At 49.2% G+C, this 17,454-nt stretch overlaps 1 protein-coding gene across 2 annotated transcripts; it reads right to left on the bottom strand.

Moving 5' to 3' along the window:
* Positions 1–474: 474 nt before the first annotated feature.
* YWHAE (tyrosine 3-monooxygenase/tryptophan 5-monooxygenase activation protein epsilon) lies at positions 475–15,761 on the bottom strand. Of its 2 annotated transcripts, XM_083348692.1 has the most exons (7): positions 15,528–15,761; positions 12,197–12,396; positions 9,596–9,702; positions 8,265–8,471; positions 7,817–7,953; positions 2,987–3,032; positions 475–1,919 (listed from the first exon to the last, which is right to left on the bottom strand). In XM_083348692.1, exons 1-6 carry the CDS (start codon positions 15,589–15,591, stop codon positions 3,025–3,027), a joined length of 723 nt encoding a protein of 240 aa, XP_083204818.1. In that variant the 5' UTR covers positions 15,592–15,761; the 3' UTR covers positions 475–1,919; positions 2,987–3,024. The 2 variants fall into 2 exon arrangements, with proteins under 2 accessions (XP_083204818.1, XP_083204817.1); XM_083348691.1 differs by lacking the exon at positions 2,987–3,032.
* Between the last annotated feature and the right edge of the window lie 1,693 nt (positions 15,762–17,454).

Here is a 17,454-nt window from a genome sequence, read left to right on the forward strand (position 1 = left end):
TGGTCGAGGCTTCTTGTGCCTCAAGTGAAAGAGGGCTTAGAACTGGAGCCCCCAATGCGGCTCAGAGGCAGCACCATGCTCCGCTGGCAAATTCCTCTCCTGGCCCTGCCTAACTGGGTCTCGGCATGTTTGGTAAAACCAGGGATTAAGAAACGGTGTCCTAGAAGTCCAAAAGGGTCTTCAGTGATGAGTTTTCCAGGAAATAACTAGCCTAAGGAAGGTGCCAGCCACTTTAGCAAGGCCAAATCTCTCGGGGGCGGTGGGGGGGGAGGCTTCCATGAGATCAAGGAAACTGCCTTTTCACACAGGTGCGTATTTTATAACTGCTCCCACGTGGAACTTGGGGGCACACGCCCTGGGCCCTCCCAACAATGCTCTGGCAAGAGGTGAAGCGCTTGGCTTGATGCTGGGTGATGGCTGAGAGGTCCCCCCCCCCCCCGTTTGAAAGGCTTGTGCAGAGAGGGCGCCGAGGTGCAGAATCTTTACACAGTATTTTATTTATCCAACAGACTTGCTGTTCAGTCCAAAGGGGAATCCCAAATGATACAGGTCAGACCAGAGGTATGTGATAAGGCATTCACAGACAAAAAGAAGAGCCAAAGCACTGAAGGAAAATGTTTCTGAGTGTATGTAAAATTACCACACATTCCCTCCAATATTTACTAGCCCATGGCCGAAAGAAGTGAACAACGTGTAAGTTGAGATGAACATTGGAAGAAAGCAGCTGCTGAGAAAGTCAGGGGGCGAAAGAAAAGAGGTGGGAGGGGGAGACAGGGTGGGGGGAACACGGCTCGTTTTTCATAGAGGTGCTCTAGCTCAACCTGACCCACAGTGTTACTTGCTCAGAGGGTGGAAGCGTCGCCTCAAGTCGCCACTGTTAAAGCAGGTACAATCTTCAGGGTGGAAGAGGGTGCCCTGTATCCAGCCACAAATTTAGACTCACAAATCCTGGCTGAGGCCGTCTAATGAAATTAGGGCCACCTGCTTTTCCTGCTACTTGTTCTGCCTGCACCTCTTGCTGAATAGGGACCAGGGTAAAGTAGCAGTAGTATTTGGCATCATTTTAATTTAGGGTTGTTTTATTTAAGTTTAATGTTAATTCCATGCTGTGTTTCAGTAAGAACAATACAGATCCTGTATCTGTGGCTCCAGTCAGATATCCAGTAGTACAAATTAGCTTCAAGTTACACATACTGAACAAAAGAGGTTGAGCTAGCAAAGAGGGCAGGGAAGAGGGAGAGAACAATATTTAACACACATGCAGGCTTTCCAACGCCACCTTCAATGCTCACCTGCTTGGAGGGAAAGTAAAGAGAAGGCAAGAATGAGCAGCCACGGATGGTGAACCGTTACCAGCATCCATCACCTCAGCGGTTTTGAATTTTTGCTTTGTTTTAGAGCAAAACCATTACAAGAACTGTTCCAATGAAACCTGTAACTTCAAGCTAAACGCCCAATTTTAAACACTGGTATAAAATTGTTTAAACAATTATAAAAAATGAAAAATGCCACCCTCTGCACTTCACAGTGCAAAATACTTCCGCTAGAATTCTAATGGCTTCCAGATGTTACCTCCAACTGACAGAAGACACACAGTAATTCAGAAAAAGCCTCCATGCAGCCAGTCCGGTTAGTGTCTTAAAGAAAGTGAAAGCTGGCACCAGTAAAATCCACAGACATTCACTCTTGCCTTTTAAAGAACTTTTCAACTGTGTAAAAAAAAAAACCAACAGGGTAGGAACCTAAATTCTGGGACCCATCACAACGTCAGATAAGATAGCTCCCAGGGAGAGACTGAGGGAGGACTTTGAGGAAGGGGGGGCAGAAGGGGGACAAAGATGGGGTCTTTTGTTGGCCTTGAATATCTCACTGGGTCTCGTCTTCCACATCCTGCAGCGCTTCTTTACTCTGTTCCTCACCTGGGAAGAAAAATCAGCAGAGTTAGGCCATGCCTGGGAGAGAAGCAGGCACTGCTGCCTTCAAGACCCCTTTGCCGGTGCTTCTGGGAATTCTCCCCCTCCCCCCACCCCATGAGCAGGGCAGTCCATACAGCCCAAGGCACAGCAAAGGCAGATGGACAGCAGAGGAGCAGTGACCATAAGGCTCAACCAAGGGAGCGTTCTCTCCCACACGGAAACCCAGTGGGGACAAAGGAAGCAGTTCAGGGTCCACATCTCACCAGCAAGATGTTAGTTCATCCTGCAAACCTACTCCAGTAAGAGCAAATTCTAGTTTAGTAGTATCAAACTGTCCGCCTGCGGGACGGTTTCATCATACCGAAGCCGCGCCCACCCCATCACCGGCAGTGCAGAGTCCCGATACATCGTGACATGTCACGTGATGTGGTGAGTTTGACATCCGTGTTCTAGTTACTTCATAACCCCAAATACAAGCAGCTGTGGCCAAAAGTGACTCAGGATCCTTTTAACCACAGATGTTTCCATGCTTCTTGTTAATTTGAAACCACCTGATCCAACTGAAGCATGCAAAAGAGATGGGCTGCTCCACTGCATTCTGCTACCAGCAAGCTGCCTCTGGCTCTCTGCACACAAGCACACAAGCCCCCCTAAAGTCAGGAGACCACAAATCTAATATGGCTTGACATGCAATGGTCACATCAACCAGCAAAAAAGCTCGGCTTTCGCTATGACAGTCCTTTAGACAGTTCAGGAATTGTTCTTGTGCCAGTAAAAGGGACACGCACAACCTGCCCAACTTGCTGGTTCACAGGGTCCAAGAAAGGCTAAATTCAGAGGAAATAGCAGGCTAAGTTGTGAATGAAAGGACTGACCATCTATGAGGGTGTACAGTCAAGCATCCCGCTCTGTGTAAGATGTACTGGTGGACCTTCACTGGGGGGGAGGGGGCGGGAGGGACAGTTGGTGCATAGCCCTGGCAGGAGTCAGAGATGCAAGCATGATGCAAGCACAATTAGTGAGTGACAAGGGGGGAAACGGTATTCTCCAGGGTCATCATGAAGACTTACAAAGTAGAGTATTAGAAAATGAACAGGTGGAGTTCCTTTTAAGAATCTACATAACGGAAAAGGAAGGGAGAAAAATAGGAGTTAAAAAAAGGTAACCTATTGAATTTGACTATGATGATTAGAAAAAGCATCAGAAGGGGAGGACCCTCAGCCCAAATTTACTTGTCGAGCACTGAAATTGTAAGGCATCAGAAAACAGGAAAGCAAGATACACACACACACAACCAGAACAAGGGCCGCTACATTCTGATCCCAGCCCCGTCCCTCCTGGAACTCTAAGCCTTTGAACCCTTTAGCACAGGAATTTTGCAATGGGACAACAGTGACCAAGACACCCAAGTCTGTCTTCTCAGCCTCTATTCCACCAGCCAGCAAGATACAAACTCTTGCATTTCCCACAGCATCAGGTTTCTGTTGAGCAGCACAAACCAAGAATAGCAGTATCTAAGTGATCATCGTGCAGCTTTACCTTGAAGAGGCAATCATTTAGATGTTAGCGTTCTTGGTTCTAAGGACTAGCTAGGATTCGGTGTCTGACTCGGAGACCAATTGACTGGGTACTCTCCGACCACTGAATTCAGCGGCTGACAACCATCTAGGTTTGAAAACAGGGGAGGCAGCCGGAGAAAACGTGTGCAGAACGGCAGAGGCTGTATAAATAAATTCTGCTACCAAGCAACAGCCTTCTCTTTAGGTAAAAGCCGTTTCCAGAAGCATGATGTGCACCCCCTTTCTCAGTGCTGTCTTCGCAGAGACATCCAATCATCTCTTGCAAGCTCCCCCACGCCAAGAAGAGGACAAGACCAGGTACACACACCTTGCTAATTAGCTCTTTCTTTCCTGCTTTGGCCTGACCCAAGGCTATCCACAGGATATAGCCAACTTATGACAGTTCCTTATTTGTGTAAATTATACATCTCCTCTCCTGTTCATGGAGACGGTGTTGGGAAACCAGGCTGGTAGGCGAAGGACAAGCTCCCAAGCCTCTCCCGGATGCAGAGAGAAGCGTTAATGTTGATGAAACTAACGGGGGGGGGGGGGGAGAAGAGATGGGAAAAGACCAGCTACTAGGGAGTCTGCCCACTCTGCCGTTCGGAGGAAAGGGAGAAAATGCTGTCTGTGTCTTGTCCGGCATTACATTTGCAGAGTTCAGGACAGAAAGCTGTGCCGGCAGCCTCAATCAAGGTTACACTGCAGGGCACTTCCTTATCGTGAGGAAGTCTTCGAAGACGGTGGGGCCACCAATCAACGGGCCAGTGGAACCTTCAGGGGAGGCCGCATCACCTCTGTGTCGAGCGAGCGGCACTGCTTGCTTTCTGAACCCAAATCAGGCAGCTCGTCTTACATGCTTTAGACCCAAAGGAACTGCAGGGCGTTCCTTTGCGCTCCTGGGTCCTCCGTGGGAACACTTTGCAGCTTAAAATCTACTTTTTTTAGAATTTCAGACATCGTACTGCTTTGTTTCAAAGTTTCCAAAGTGCTTTTACATTTTTATATGCAATCCACTCGTTCTTGTGAACTGCCTCAAGCTATTGGAATGTCGTCAGCTAAGTGTAAAAATCAACACAACAATAAACCCTGCTATTATAGATGAATATGGAACACAAGACAAAAGGGGTGCAAGAACTTTATACTGTCAGCTTCCTATCGGATCAAAACTATGATCCTCACTGCTTTTTTTTTGGCCCAGGTCCGCCTGGTGCGCCAGTTGCGACCCTACCTGGACCGAGATGCCCTACGCAGAGTCACCTATGCGCTCGTGACCTCCCGGTTAGACTACTGCAACGCTCTCTACATGGGGCTGCCCTCGAGGACCACCCGGAGGCTTCAGCTGGTGCAGAATGCAGCCGCACGGGTTGTGATGGGGACTTCCCGATACTCCCGTGTAACACCTCTGCTCCGCGAGCTGCATTGGCTTCCGGTTGCCTTCCGGGTGAGATTCAAGGTGCTGGTGATGACCTATAAAGCCCTAAATGGCTTGGGTCCGGGATATTTGAGGGAACACCTGCTGCCGGCATCAAGTTCCCTTCATCCTGTGCGCTCCCACAGGGAGGGCCTTCTCAGGGTGCCGCCGGTAAAAGACTGCCGGCGGATAACACCCAGGAGGAGGGCCTTCTCAGTGGGGGCGACTGCCCTTTGGAACCAGCTGCCCGTGGAGCTCAGGACTGCTCCCAACCTTCGTTCATTCCGCCGGGACCTGAAGACCTGGCTCTTTGAGCTTTCCGGCCCAAGCTGAGAGTTTTTAATTGGGGTTTTATATTTTTTAGGGATCAAATTTAATTATTTTTAACTGCTTTTAACTTTGGTATTGTATTGACGTTTTTAAATACTTTGTAAACCGCCCTGAGTCCTATGGGAAAAGGGCGGTATATAAATTCAATAAACTTAAACTTTATACGTGGGATACCAGAGCCATCTGGTGAACCTTTACATTGCACCTTCCAAGTCATAGTGCTGCAGCGCAGAAACTACACGAGAACACGCACAATCCAGGAACACACAAACACACGTAAGTTTGTGAACCTTTTAGAATCTTCAATATTTCTGCCTGAATATGACCTAAAACATGAAATATGATCTACAACATATTCTCCACACAAGTCCTAGAACTAAAGAGAACCCAAATGTCAAAAACATACTTGGTTCAAAAGCTACATACTGGTGGATGGGAAAAGCGTCCCTAGGGCCACCAGTTTATTTGAAGGGGACATCAAGAGTCATGGGTTTCAATCAGTGGGAAGGTGATCGGGTGTTAGCATGGGAAGTCCTGCCTTACCCAAAGCACAGAATTCCGGCCGTTCACTCTCTAAGCCTAATCTTCACAAGAAGATAGACTGAAGTGTGTCATGGCTTATAGAATATATCAGAGTTGGAAGGGACCTTGGAGGTCTTCTAGTCCAACCCCCTGCTGCTGAGGGGGGGAGGAGGGGCATGCATGCCCCCCCCAAAAAAGAAAGTTCCTAAAAAGAAAGGTTCACATATAAGATAGATAGCTTTCGTTCGCTTTTCTCAATGAAGAAATGACCAAATGTATGTTTTTGTTCATTTGTTTTAACTGAGTGATCTTATCTAGTTTTAGAACTTGTGGGGAGAACTAATCACATTTTAAATCATCTTTGTGCAGAAATATTGGAAATCCAGAAGTTTCATAAACATTTAACCATTGCTGCTGTGTTTTCCTGAAAATAAGATCTACCCCGAAAATAAGTCCTAGCTTGATTTTTTTTTGGGGGGGTGTGTGTGTGCCTAATATAAGCCCTACCCCCAAAATAAGCCCTAGTTTTAGGGTGAGGCCCACCTAAAAATCAAGCTGGAGTAGGAGTGGGGCTGAAGCACAGGCCTCTCCTCGCCGGCCCCAGGCCTGCATTTCTCTGTCAAAGGCCTTTCTGGAAGGGCACTGCAGCCGAGAACCGAGCTATGGATTGAATCCATTGCTCAGTTCTCGGCTGCACAGGCCTTCTGGAAAGGCCTTTGACTTGAGAAATGCAGGCCGGAGCTCCATTCTGAGCTGAAGAGTGAAGCTGCTCCTTCGGCCGCAGAAGAAGTGGGCCGGCTGGCCGAGGCTGTCGGTGCTGGAGATGAGTGAAAAGACAACACACATACACACTGAAAATAAGACCTGGTGCCTCTTTTGCAGGGAAGGAGGAGGAGGAGGGCGACGACGACCACCCGGTCTTATTTTTGGGGAAACAAGATATTCAACTGCCAAACAACACTTTAATCACAGCCAAAATTTCAGCAATGCTCAGGAGATGAATGAACTCCAAAAGAGAAACTAGGCTGGAAGAATTTAAAATCTTTTTTATCTTTTAGATATGAATAAAGGGGCTGAAAATAATAATTTACATTAATCCATTTGAAGTATTACATATTATTCTCAGGTAACAACATAGAATACATCACACATGTAAGTTATATTTTTGATGAGGGGAAAAGAAATGCCACAAAAGGAGGGCTAGAAAAGATTCTCTGTAACAGAATGAAGTTTGAAAATAAGATCTGAATCTAGGTAAGTCTGCACTAACATTTCTCTTCAATGTTACAGTACCCCTACAGTACCCTTTTCTCAAATTTTGAAATTTCATTGTAGGAATTTTTAAAACCCATAGCCAAACCAGGAATCAACCGCAACTCTACAAAAATAAAGGGTTCTCCAGAGAATATCAGTCTCCATGCAGCTGGAAGAACTTTGGAATTAATCAGGCAACGCGAAGGCTGGTGTGCTTTTAAGGGCCCGGCACTACATCCGTGTAGGAGAGTCACTCAACCAAAGAAGAAAAGGTATAGGCACTCCAGAGGGAATCCCTCGGAACACAAAACTCAAAAAGTAAGGTAAAAGCAGCTCAGTCAGACTTGAGCAGACTTAAAACCCCAAACTGGCTTGTGTTCTGCAGAGTGCACGGTTGGGTTTCTTCCCACTTTCCCTATCCCTTTCATGAAAAATGAAGCAGAATCTTCCCAAAAACAACCTACTGGCTTCTAAATACTTGGCCTAAGTCAGCCTGTGTGGACCTTCATAACCAGCCCACGGGGCTAACAGCAGCTTCAGGGGCAAGCGAGGAGGGGGGGGGAGTTCCTGACAGTTCCTCTGCATATATGCGGAAGAGGGGAGCTCTTCTTCCCATCTGTCAACCGCACACCCCAATACAGACCATAAAACGACTTCTGGGGCTGCTTCTTCTGCGGGGGGGGGGGGGGAGAAGTCTCTTTCACTCCGCTCCCTACCCAGCCCCCGAGCTGCCTAGGCTGACGCCCAGGGGCACGTTCCTATTCCGTTATGGCGTGTCACCCGAGGTCACAGGGGAGGCTGGACCTGCTGGGGCTACTCACCATCACCCTGCATGTCTGAAGTCCATAGTGTCAGGTTATCACGTAACAACTGCATGATAAGTGTAGAATCCTTATAACTTTCTTCGCTCAGCGTATCCAGTTCTGCAATTGCGTCATCAAAAGCGGCTTTTGCCAACCTATAAGCAGAGGATGACCACAGTAACAAAAGATGCCAAGGGAGCCAACCCCCCCCTCCTGCTTGGTGAAGACCTCAAGCCTGGCAATAAAACAACCCTCCCCCCCCCCCCCGGTCCCTTAAGTTTTGCAGCGGCCTCCCTTTTCAGGACCCGGCTCGCCCCCCCGCCCATACCTGCGGAGGAGGGAACCTCTTCCTCCTCCTCCTCCTCCTCCAGAGCGATCTGAGGGCAGCCACAGCCTGGAGTTCCCCGAGGGCTGTAAGGGCCACCGCTTCCTAGCTTCTCTTATTACTTTGCACGCCTCCACTTACCTGCAGGCACGGTCAGGAGAATTAAGAATTTCATAGTAGAAAACGGAGAAGTTGAGGGCAAGTCCTAGGCGGATGGGATGTGTCGGAGGAAGTTCTGTCATTGCAATATCACTAGCAGCTTTATAAGCCACCAAGCTGTTCTCGGCTGCCTCCTTCCGGTCATTTCCTGTGGCGAACTCAGCGAGATACCTGTGGTAGTCCCCTTTCCTGGACAAGGGAATGAAAAGCAGTCAGGAGCAAGTCCAGGCCTTGGATCTGCAAGACCACCTATTGCTGGAGTGGGTTTCAATCTGTTTGGGCTGCGGTTATTTCTAACTAACGGGATAAAGGGTTGAATTTTAATATTTTAAACGTGCCCACCTGCTCCCTAAGATTTGTGCAGCCTCCTCCCAACCTGGTGGTGTTTCAAAAGCCCCAAAAATCTAGCTCTTCGCTCAAACCTTTGGCAAATGTGATTGAAATTTCACTGGGAGTCAGGAGGCACATTAATAAATCGTTACTATTGTGTTAACCAGCTATATTTGCAGGGCATAATGTGAGATTCTCATGAATCATGATTTGCCAAGGATGAAGTAAGGCTCCCACATATGATTACTGCATTCTTGATCCCCCCCCCCGCAACTAAATATTTTATTGGGATAAAAATAAATGAGGCAGAAGGGGGAGGGGGAGGGAAGCAGGGCGAGTCTGTCTGTCAACCAAACTGCATTTTTTTCACTGATTATAAGTAACCTACTCTGGGAGCATAAACTTAAATAATAAATAGACCTACTTAAATCTGTTTGTCCAATGTGGACATCTTCGCTCATTTCTCTTTGCAGGGAAAAATGAAAACCAGGACTTAGTTCAATTCTCTTCAGTTGAAAAGGCAACGCAAAGCTTATGCCATTTAATGGAAAATAAACAAGCTATATGTTCATGGTGAGACAATGACAGATTTCCCCAAATCCCAGCTTACGCTTCTCTGAAGACTAAAGTAAGAGCAACACATGAACACCCACAGAGACAGAGCAACCACCCCCCAAAAGGACGCATTTAGGAGCTGACTGGCTTACATGGGTTGAAAAACAGATACATGATGTAAAGAACACGGGAATTGTTTTTTATTCCTTATCGTTTGCTTCTCCATCCTGCTTGTGTTCCTGCCTAGCCAGATGCAAGCTCTGCCCATTCCCTTACCTCCATGGGTATTCAACGTCTGCATCGTGGTGGGGAAAAAATCAGTTTTCATCACTCAGATTTGTTTCTTGAGACAGAGGGGATTTTTACAAATAAGCAGTTAAGGCACACACTCTCCTCCACACACTCAATGCCTGCAACCTGGTACCTACATTTTATAATAGAAAACCTTCGATTCACCAGTATTGGCTGCTGGAATGAGGTGTTTGTCCAGTACGTCCAGAATATCACAACAGATTAGTTTCAATTCAGTCTCAACCTTGGAAGGGGGAAAAAAAAGCTTTTTTCAGAGAACTTAGGATTTAATCAAAGCATTTGAACCTGAATTCAACCAACAACATATGAGGAAGAGGAAAAGAACTGCCAGTGAAATTATGCCCAATACATTTTCCTGCCCCTCAGAGAACGCCCCCCCCCCTCCGCCCTGCTGATCTAATCACAGCTGGCAGCTCCGCAATTAGGCGGCTGACCTAAACAACCTCCCTCCCCCCAGTAGCCTCCCCCCATAGGAGAGGGTGGGGAAAGTAGATAGGGACATCTTTTCCCTGTACACTATTAAAACTCCCACTTCCATAATTTTAAGTGTGTGAAATTTTTGAACCAAAATATCTCAAATGGGACAACTTGCAGAATGTGTCCACAATCTGGGACCAATGACTTGCTTGGAACTGAAACTTGGCAAACTTTATAAAACATTTTATGACGTAAAACGGTCATAAAACAATTTATGACGTCATACAAAATGCCATAAAAATTTCCTGTACTATACAGTTCAACATGGCTATTTTCAAGGCAAACCCATCTCTGAGTGTATCCCAGCTTTTCAAGCGAAGGCGGTACAATCTGTCACCGTGGAAAAAAGCACCGAGGAATCTGGTAAGGAAATATCTCTGAAAGGGATCACGGGTCATCTAATCTTTCCATTTTGGACCTGCTGCCGTGACACCCAGTTCTCTACTCCCATGGAAAGCAGGGGCACTTCTGGCACCTCTTGTCCCAAAGCCAGGGCTCTGAGAAAGCAATGGTTGGGGTTTATTCCCCAGCACCGATTTCACCAGATGGCATATTCAGGTGGGGCCTATCGATCCCAACGTGCAAAGGTGCCACAAACTCTGGTCAAATATTCACAGCTAATCTTCCCTGATATCCTGAGCAGAAGAGCAGGGCAGCCTGACGTGAGGAAGCTCAGTGAGTGAGATCTAGCCTGTTCCATCACAAAATCACATCCACGTGGATATGCTACATAGCCACCAAACGATAAATTCAGCTGCTGGGATTAACCAGCCTAATCTTTTTCTATCAGGAACTGAAGATAGTTAAAACTCCTAAATATCCGGAAAACCTTTAAGGAAGATGCACATCCACACTGTTTGTCAAGGCAAGTGATCAAGGCATGCAGAGTTACGAGGCAGCTCTATTGCCCTGACGTAGACCTCTGCTTTCCTTTCCTTTCAGAAAAAGAAAACTTTTGCCTCAAAATCAAATCCAGGGAGTCCCTCACTGGATTCCAAATCCAAGAGGCCTTTACTCTTAACCCTACAAAGGTGTGTGTACATACACGCACGCACGCACACACGCAAGCTTGAATGACCTCTGCCAAGCCTAAGTGATTGTGGCAGCTGCCAATGCAAACCGGTCCCCTAGGCTGAACCACCTCAACATGGAAAACTGCATTATTTAGGATAATTCAAAAATGACTAAGGAAAATACTGCCAATATTGTTAGTGTCCAGATTGAGGCTTAAATTATATGACTAAAAAAAATCAGATATATTTGTGAAGTTCAACAGTTTCTCATTAGCATGTTTAGAGGCATTCTTATGAAAACAAGGACTGAGGAGAGGCAAGGAAGCAGAGAATAACGGCTATTATGTGCATTTCAGTTTTGAGTTTCCTGGAATCATTTATCCATCCTCTGCTCCAAAGCAAGAACTGATATTAATGGGTCATTTTGGCTTGACCCAGCAAACTGTTTATAATCTTTCCTTCAGTGCCATATAACATTTAGAGAACTTAAGTTCAGGCAGAGGAAATGTATGAGAAACTATATAGTTCTAAGTATCTCGGGTTTCTATTTAAGGTCCCCCAAATTTCATATATTAAGAATCTGCCTTACAACAATGAAGACGTCTCACTTCCTGAATCTATTTTAAGAATCTGGGAGTGCCTCCTTCCCCAAGGAATGGTTACCTCTCCTAAGCCAACCCAGTAACTTAAATGGAACTTAAATTCCATTTATAAACAAGCAAAACCTATGAAATAATGTTAGTGTGGAATGCTCTTCAAGAGGCATCCTTCCATTTCTGTCCCGCCCTCAACAGTTATTCTGTAGCCAGGAAACATGTTCAAGTGAAGTGAATAGTTCAGTTTCACCCGCACACAGAGCCATGCTCAAAGGTCTCAAGTAATGCATCTTTCGGCAACCGTTTACCGGACCACTGAAGAGAGGATACGTGTCTGAGGCACACTCAATGTCTCCAGGCAGAATCTACAGCTCCCTTTCATAGCAATCCATGCCTACCTTCAGAGACAGAGCTGCTACTCAGCCCATTGGAAGGAGGAAAGAAGAGCTGTGCCGGAATGCCACAAGAACTACAAATGCTGTGGTCCACACACACACCCAGGACAGTGGAGGGGAAAGGGATAAAAAGATAGCTCCACTCCGCCCAGATGTCGCTGCTACACAAACCTTGCAAAACAAAACACAGTCACTTCCAAGCATGGTTCAGGGGACTGCACAATTGGAGCACTCACCATTTGCCGATACTCCCGGATCATCTTCAATTTGTCTTCCCCACCTTTGTTCTCTTCCTTCTGCTCAATGCTACTGATTATTCTCCAGGAGGCTCTTCTGGCACCAATCACATTTTTATATGCAACAGACAGCAAGTTTCTTTCCTCGACTGTCAGCTCCACATCCATTCCAGCCACTTTCTTCATTGATTCAACCATTTCTAAAATGTACACACACAACATACAGACTTACATGTCAGGCTTCTCGTACCAAATATTGGAATAAACTTTATAGTCATCCATCAAAAATTAAACCAACATTGACAGCTCAAACCCAGAATCTTATCTTGAGCCACCAGGGACCATGACTGTCAGACAAACCAGGCTGCAACACCCACAGCAGCAGGCCTCCACGGAGCAAACGTAAATGCAAGCAGCAGAACGCTTTTGTGACACAGTTTAACCGAAGCCTTCTGAAGCATCAACACCACAGCAATGCAGAGCAGCCCGGAAAGCAAAAGCTGCAGCCGTGGCAACTGGAGCCGTGAGTGGCTGAGATCCCAAATGCAGCCAGCTCCACTGATTGCTTCTTGCAAATTCTTGCAATCCGCTGTAGAATGTCTCCCCTGTACAGCAGCATGAAGAAATGAGATTATGCTACAGGGAAGTAGGGAGGACACAGGAGAGAGCCTCCCGACACAAGAGAAGGGTTGCTTAGCAAATGAAGCTCAGACGCCCTTGGATTCATATCAAGCCATGAGCATTTCACTTGCCCGTCCCACTAGAGCTATCTGGCCCTCTGGGACGGAGCTAGCCTTCAAGCTTATTCAAAAGGACCAGTCAAGACGATCACCCGTGGGTGTGCTTTCCAGCCCTACTACATCCCATACTCTTTGGGCACGAATCAGTCAGTATTTTTAAATTGTCATTATTAGATTATTATCCTGCCTTTCTCATATTTAACTCAAGGCAGTGAAAATACCTAATACATAATAACATGGCCTGGAGATCTGGCTTGGCAGTAGGACAGCCGAAAGGGATTTGGGTGTCCTTACTCATCACAAGTTACCTACAAGCCAGCAAAGGGATGCATTAAGTGAAGCAAGTTCCAGATTATGAAGAGTGACCGTTCCCTTCTACTCTGCCCTGGACAGACCCCATCTGGAGTCCTGGATCTAGCTTCATGAACTACGGTTCAAAAAGGATGCCAAGAAATTAAGTGTTTGGAGGATGACAATCAAGGTAGGGAATGGCTGGGAGACCAAACCCTAAGAGGAACAGCTACAAATGCTGGTTATCTAGCCCACAGAAGAGAAACCTGAAGGGAGACATAATAGCCGTTGTGGAACATCTGAGATGCAGTGGAGTGATTCTTTGTTGCCCCAGGACCAGAAGCAATGGGTTCAATTTAAAGGAAATACATTCAGGCAAGATGTTAGGAGAATCTTCTGGGTTGCATGAACTATGTCAGTCAGTGGAAGACTGCCACATGAAGCGGCAAGCTCTCATTCAACCGACGTCTTCAGAGGACAACTGCTCGTCTGCCAAGGATGCCTTAGTGGGTCAGATGCTGAGCAAGAAGCTGGATGCGATGCGTCCAAGGTGCTTAACAAGTTCATGACCATGATCATATGGACCTGCCTGGATCCCTAAACAATTTAAGGAGTCTCTCTGCCAATATTTTGATGCCTTTCATTGAGACCCCATTCATGATATGCCCTCTTCTAGGAAACTAACCCAACACAGAACAGCACCAGGTAAAGCCATTTCACATCTCTCACGTATTGCAGAATTTAAATAATAAGGCCCTTCTGATATCTAGAGAGCCACTTCAACATCTGAGTGATGCAAAATACCTAGGTTTAGGGGTATAGAAAGGATTCCGATTTTGTCCATTAAAATGTGCTTTCAAAATATGTCTTTAATCCCATTTTACAACTGCCAGCATTTTACAATTCATCAATACTTTAGATAGGAAGCACATGTAAACCACAGCAGCAGTATTCAGGGGTTCCAAAATCCATAAAGGATTCTGATCCCTTCCTGGCTTAGGTCCAAAGCATGGGAATAACTGTTCTTAATTTCATACTTTATTGCTGTGTTTACAATTAGTACTGTTGATTTTATTATAATACTCTTTTTTAGGTCTATGCCCAGAGAATATGTGCCCTGGGTGGACCCCACATACCCCTGTGGTACTTGAGGGGAGTGGACAGGAACACCAGGAGGTATGGCACTTTCGCTGTGCTTTTGCTTGGTCCCATGTACTTTGCAAAGTGGTGGTGGGGGTCCCAAAATGAGCCTTGTTCCCTTATGAGGCCAGCAACCTCCTCCCAGGTAGCTTGCTGGCCTGCTCACCCACAGGCTTTTGCTGATATACACAACGAAAACAAACAATCGGAGTTTGGTCTAGCACACGGGTTTGTCTCCTGTTCTTATTCCCCTACAAAGCTTTTCCCGGCTTCCCTACTAGGTAGGCAGCCACCCCGGCCAGAGAGGGAGATGCTGGGGAACAGCCATCCAAGTATTCTTGTTGCATTCCGAGAAAAAGGCAGCGCATTCTTAGCCATTATGGAGGGGGGGCGGAGGGGAGGATGTTGGGGTTCCCCTCCCTCCCATCGGGGAGAAAAGAAGCACTTGCAACGCTGGAGACGGGAGCGGAGAAGGGGAAGGAGGCGGGCAGCCGTCGCGGGCCGGAGGGGACCGGCCGAGGCGCTGGGCTCTGCCTGGGGCAGACCGGCCTCTCCTGCCCAGCATGGGAGCCGCGCGGGGCCGTCGGGCTTCTTCGCCTGCTAGGCGCTTCCGGGCTGCTGCTGCTCCCCCCCCGCCCCGAGAGAGAGAGAGAGAGAGGAGAGAGAGAGAGAGAGAGAGAGAGAGAGAGAGAGAGAGAGAGAGAGAGAGAGAGAGAGAGAGAGAGAGAGAGAGAGAGAGAGAGAGAGGGAGGGAGGCCGCGCCCCACCCTCGCAAGCCCCCCGCCCGCCCGCCCACCCCCGTGGCCCTTGGGGGGCTCCCGCCGAGGGGATCCCCGGAGAGGCCCCGCGCGCGGAGGGGGCGCCTCCTCTGGCTGCCCCCTCCCCAAGAGCCTGCTCCCCCCTTCCTCCTCCTGCCCCCTCCCCCCCCCGCCGCCTGAGCGCGCGGCCGCCATTTTGTCTGCGCCCCCCGCCCGGCGCTACCGCCCTGCTCCCCCCGCCTCCCTCGCCGCCCGCGCCGCCATTTTGTCGCCGCTGCCCCGCCGGTCCGCCGCCGGTCGCCTTGCGCCGGCCCGGTGGCTGCAGCCTCGCCCCCGCCTGGCGCCCTGCCCTGCCCGCCCGTCCCTCCCTCCCTCCCTCCCTCCCGCCGCCGCCCCGCGCACCATCGTAGCGCTCGGCCTGCTCGGCCAGCTTAGCCTGGTAGACGAGGTCCTCCCGGTCGTCCATGTCCGTGGGGCGGCGGCGAGGGCGGCGAGGGCGGCGACGCGGGGCGGATGGAGACCGATGGTCCGGCGGCGGGGGGGGCTCAGCCACGATCAGCTCTCGCTGCTCTCCGGGCAAAGATGGCGGCGGCGCCTCCTCCCGCTACATCCGGGCAGTGCGAGCGCCGCGCGCAGGCGCCGCCCCACCCCCTCCCTAGCAACGGCCGGCCCTTGGCGACCGCCAGTCGACGCGGGTGGCGTCGCCGCTTCCCGTCGAGGTCGGCGCTCTGCACGCGCTCAGGAGCGGAGGCTTTCCGTCGCCCTCCCTTTCCCCGGGGCCCCTGGCCGGAGCGGGCGGCGTCCTCTAGCTGGGCGACTCCCGCGCTGAGCGGGCCGGGCCTTCGATCCCAGCCCGGCGGGGGCCCCCGTGGACGCGCCCGGCCTCAGGAGAACTCGGTGCCCTCCCGGCCGCCCGCCCCGTCGCCGCTCCTCCTCCTCCTCGGCCTGCCTCCCCCTGACGCCGCTTGTGGCCGCTTCTCCGGCCTTGTCCGTCGGCCAACTTTCTAAGCCTCTTCGACACTCGCCCCACACACCCGTCCTCCTCCTCCTCCGGGGACCCGGCGCAGCCCGCGGCGCTCCTCTGCCTACTTTGCCTGGGAGCCCCCCCCCCCGTCGTGCCCACCACACGCACACGCAGGCTACACCTACACACACACACACACTGTTTTTAATCAAAGCCTGGCCTTGTTAATTGGGGCAGGCCTAGCCTGATGCGTCTAAATGCCCAGCCTGCCAGTCTCTCCAAGGACCTTGACCCAGTGTGGACATTAAACTGGCAGCTCTCTATCCGCTATCCAGGTCTTCCTCCTTCCCCTCTTGGAAATCACCAATTTTCTGGCTCCTCCGGTGTCCTCCAGGAATTCCCAGAGACTGCAGCTGCTCTCCACTCCCAAGTCATCCTCACTTAACAACAGTGGTTCGGATAGGAATTTCAGTCGCTAAATAGCATGGTGGTAAAGCAGGAGATCGCACGCTTTGCAGTGGAAATTCCAGATGCTAGCTGCTATTGTTAAGTGAATCTTGCGCTGATGTGGAGCAAGGACTTTGTGAGGTTGCCATTTGCAACCTCCTGCCAGCTTCCCGGTTGACATTGCTTGCAGGAAGTCGGCAAGGAAGACTGCCAATGGCGATCTCGTCATCTCAGGAGGCTGCAGGTTCTGTGGGATTGAGGGTGATGGTTAGGGAGAGGTTCTAGATGGGAGATGGGATGGGCTACTCTTGGGGCGCTTCCGGCATGTGGTTTCGATGGCACGCTCCAGCCGTTTGCTCTCAACTCTCGGCCCTGCTCGGCAGCCCTTGGACAGCCTGGTTTTGATGGCTGTTGCCTGGTTCGTCTAATAAACTGTCCTCGTTCCTGACCTAATCATAGATAAGAGGGCCAATCTGATATATATTACCTAAATTTAATTGGACTTTGAGGCCTGTGTTCCCATCTCAGAGATGTACCCAAGTGGGTTTGGGGCATGGCATTAGCTACAACCCTTAAGCAAGGGTGGAAGGATTGCAGTTGTGTGACACAACACTTGCCTTCCAGAGGCACTTCCGTTGATTGCTTGATGTAAGTCCCTGTGTGTTAAGTTGGGCTCCACACTTCATTTGGGTTGCTCTTGTACCAGCCCCCCTGCCTCTCCTCCTTGATTCTGTGGCAGGTTGGTAATGGAATTACCCAGGCCTATGGGCGGATCCGAATATGGGACTGCGATGGCTATAATCACACTTCTAGATTGCTTCAGGGTGTATGTGTGTGTCTTGGGTCAGAGACCTCTTAGTGGCCTTAATTACCTTTGATCCTGATCCGCCACTAGACTGGCTTTCAGGTTTGGCAACA

Source organism: Vipera ursinii (assembly GCF_947247035.1).
Source record: "Vipera ursinii genome assembly, chromosome: 1".
NCBI classification, from domain to species: domain Eukaryota; kingdom Metazoa; phylum Chordata; class Lepidosauria; order Squamata; family Viperidae; genus Vipera; species Vipera ursinii.

Coding starts and splice junctions, on each gene's coding strand:
- YWHAE (XM_083348691.1), bottom strand. CDS start 15,591: ATGGACGACCGGGAGGACCTCGTCTACCAGGCTAAGCTGGCCGAGCAG. Junction 12,397..15,527: donor GCAGGCCGAGCGCTACGATG/GTGCGCGGGGCG, acceptor TGTACATTTTAG/AAATGGTTGAATCAATGAAG. Junction 9,703..12,196: donor TCCGGGAGTATCGGCAAATG/GTGAGTGCTCCA, acceptor CCCCCTTCCAAG/GTTGAGACTGAATTGAAACT.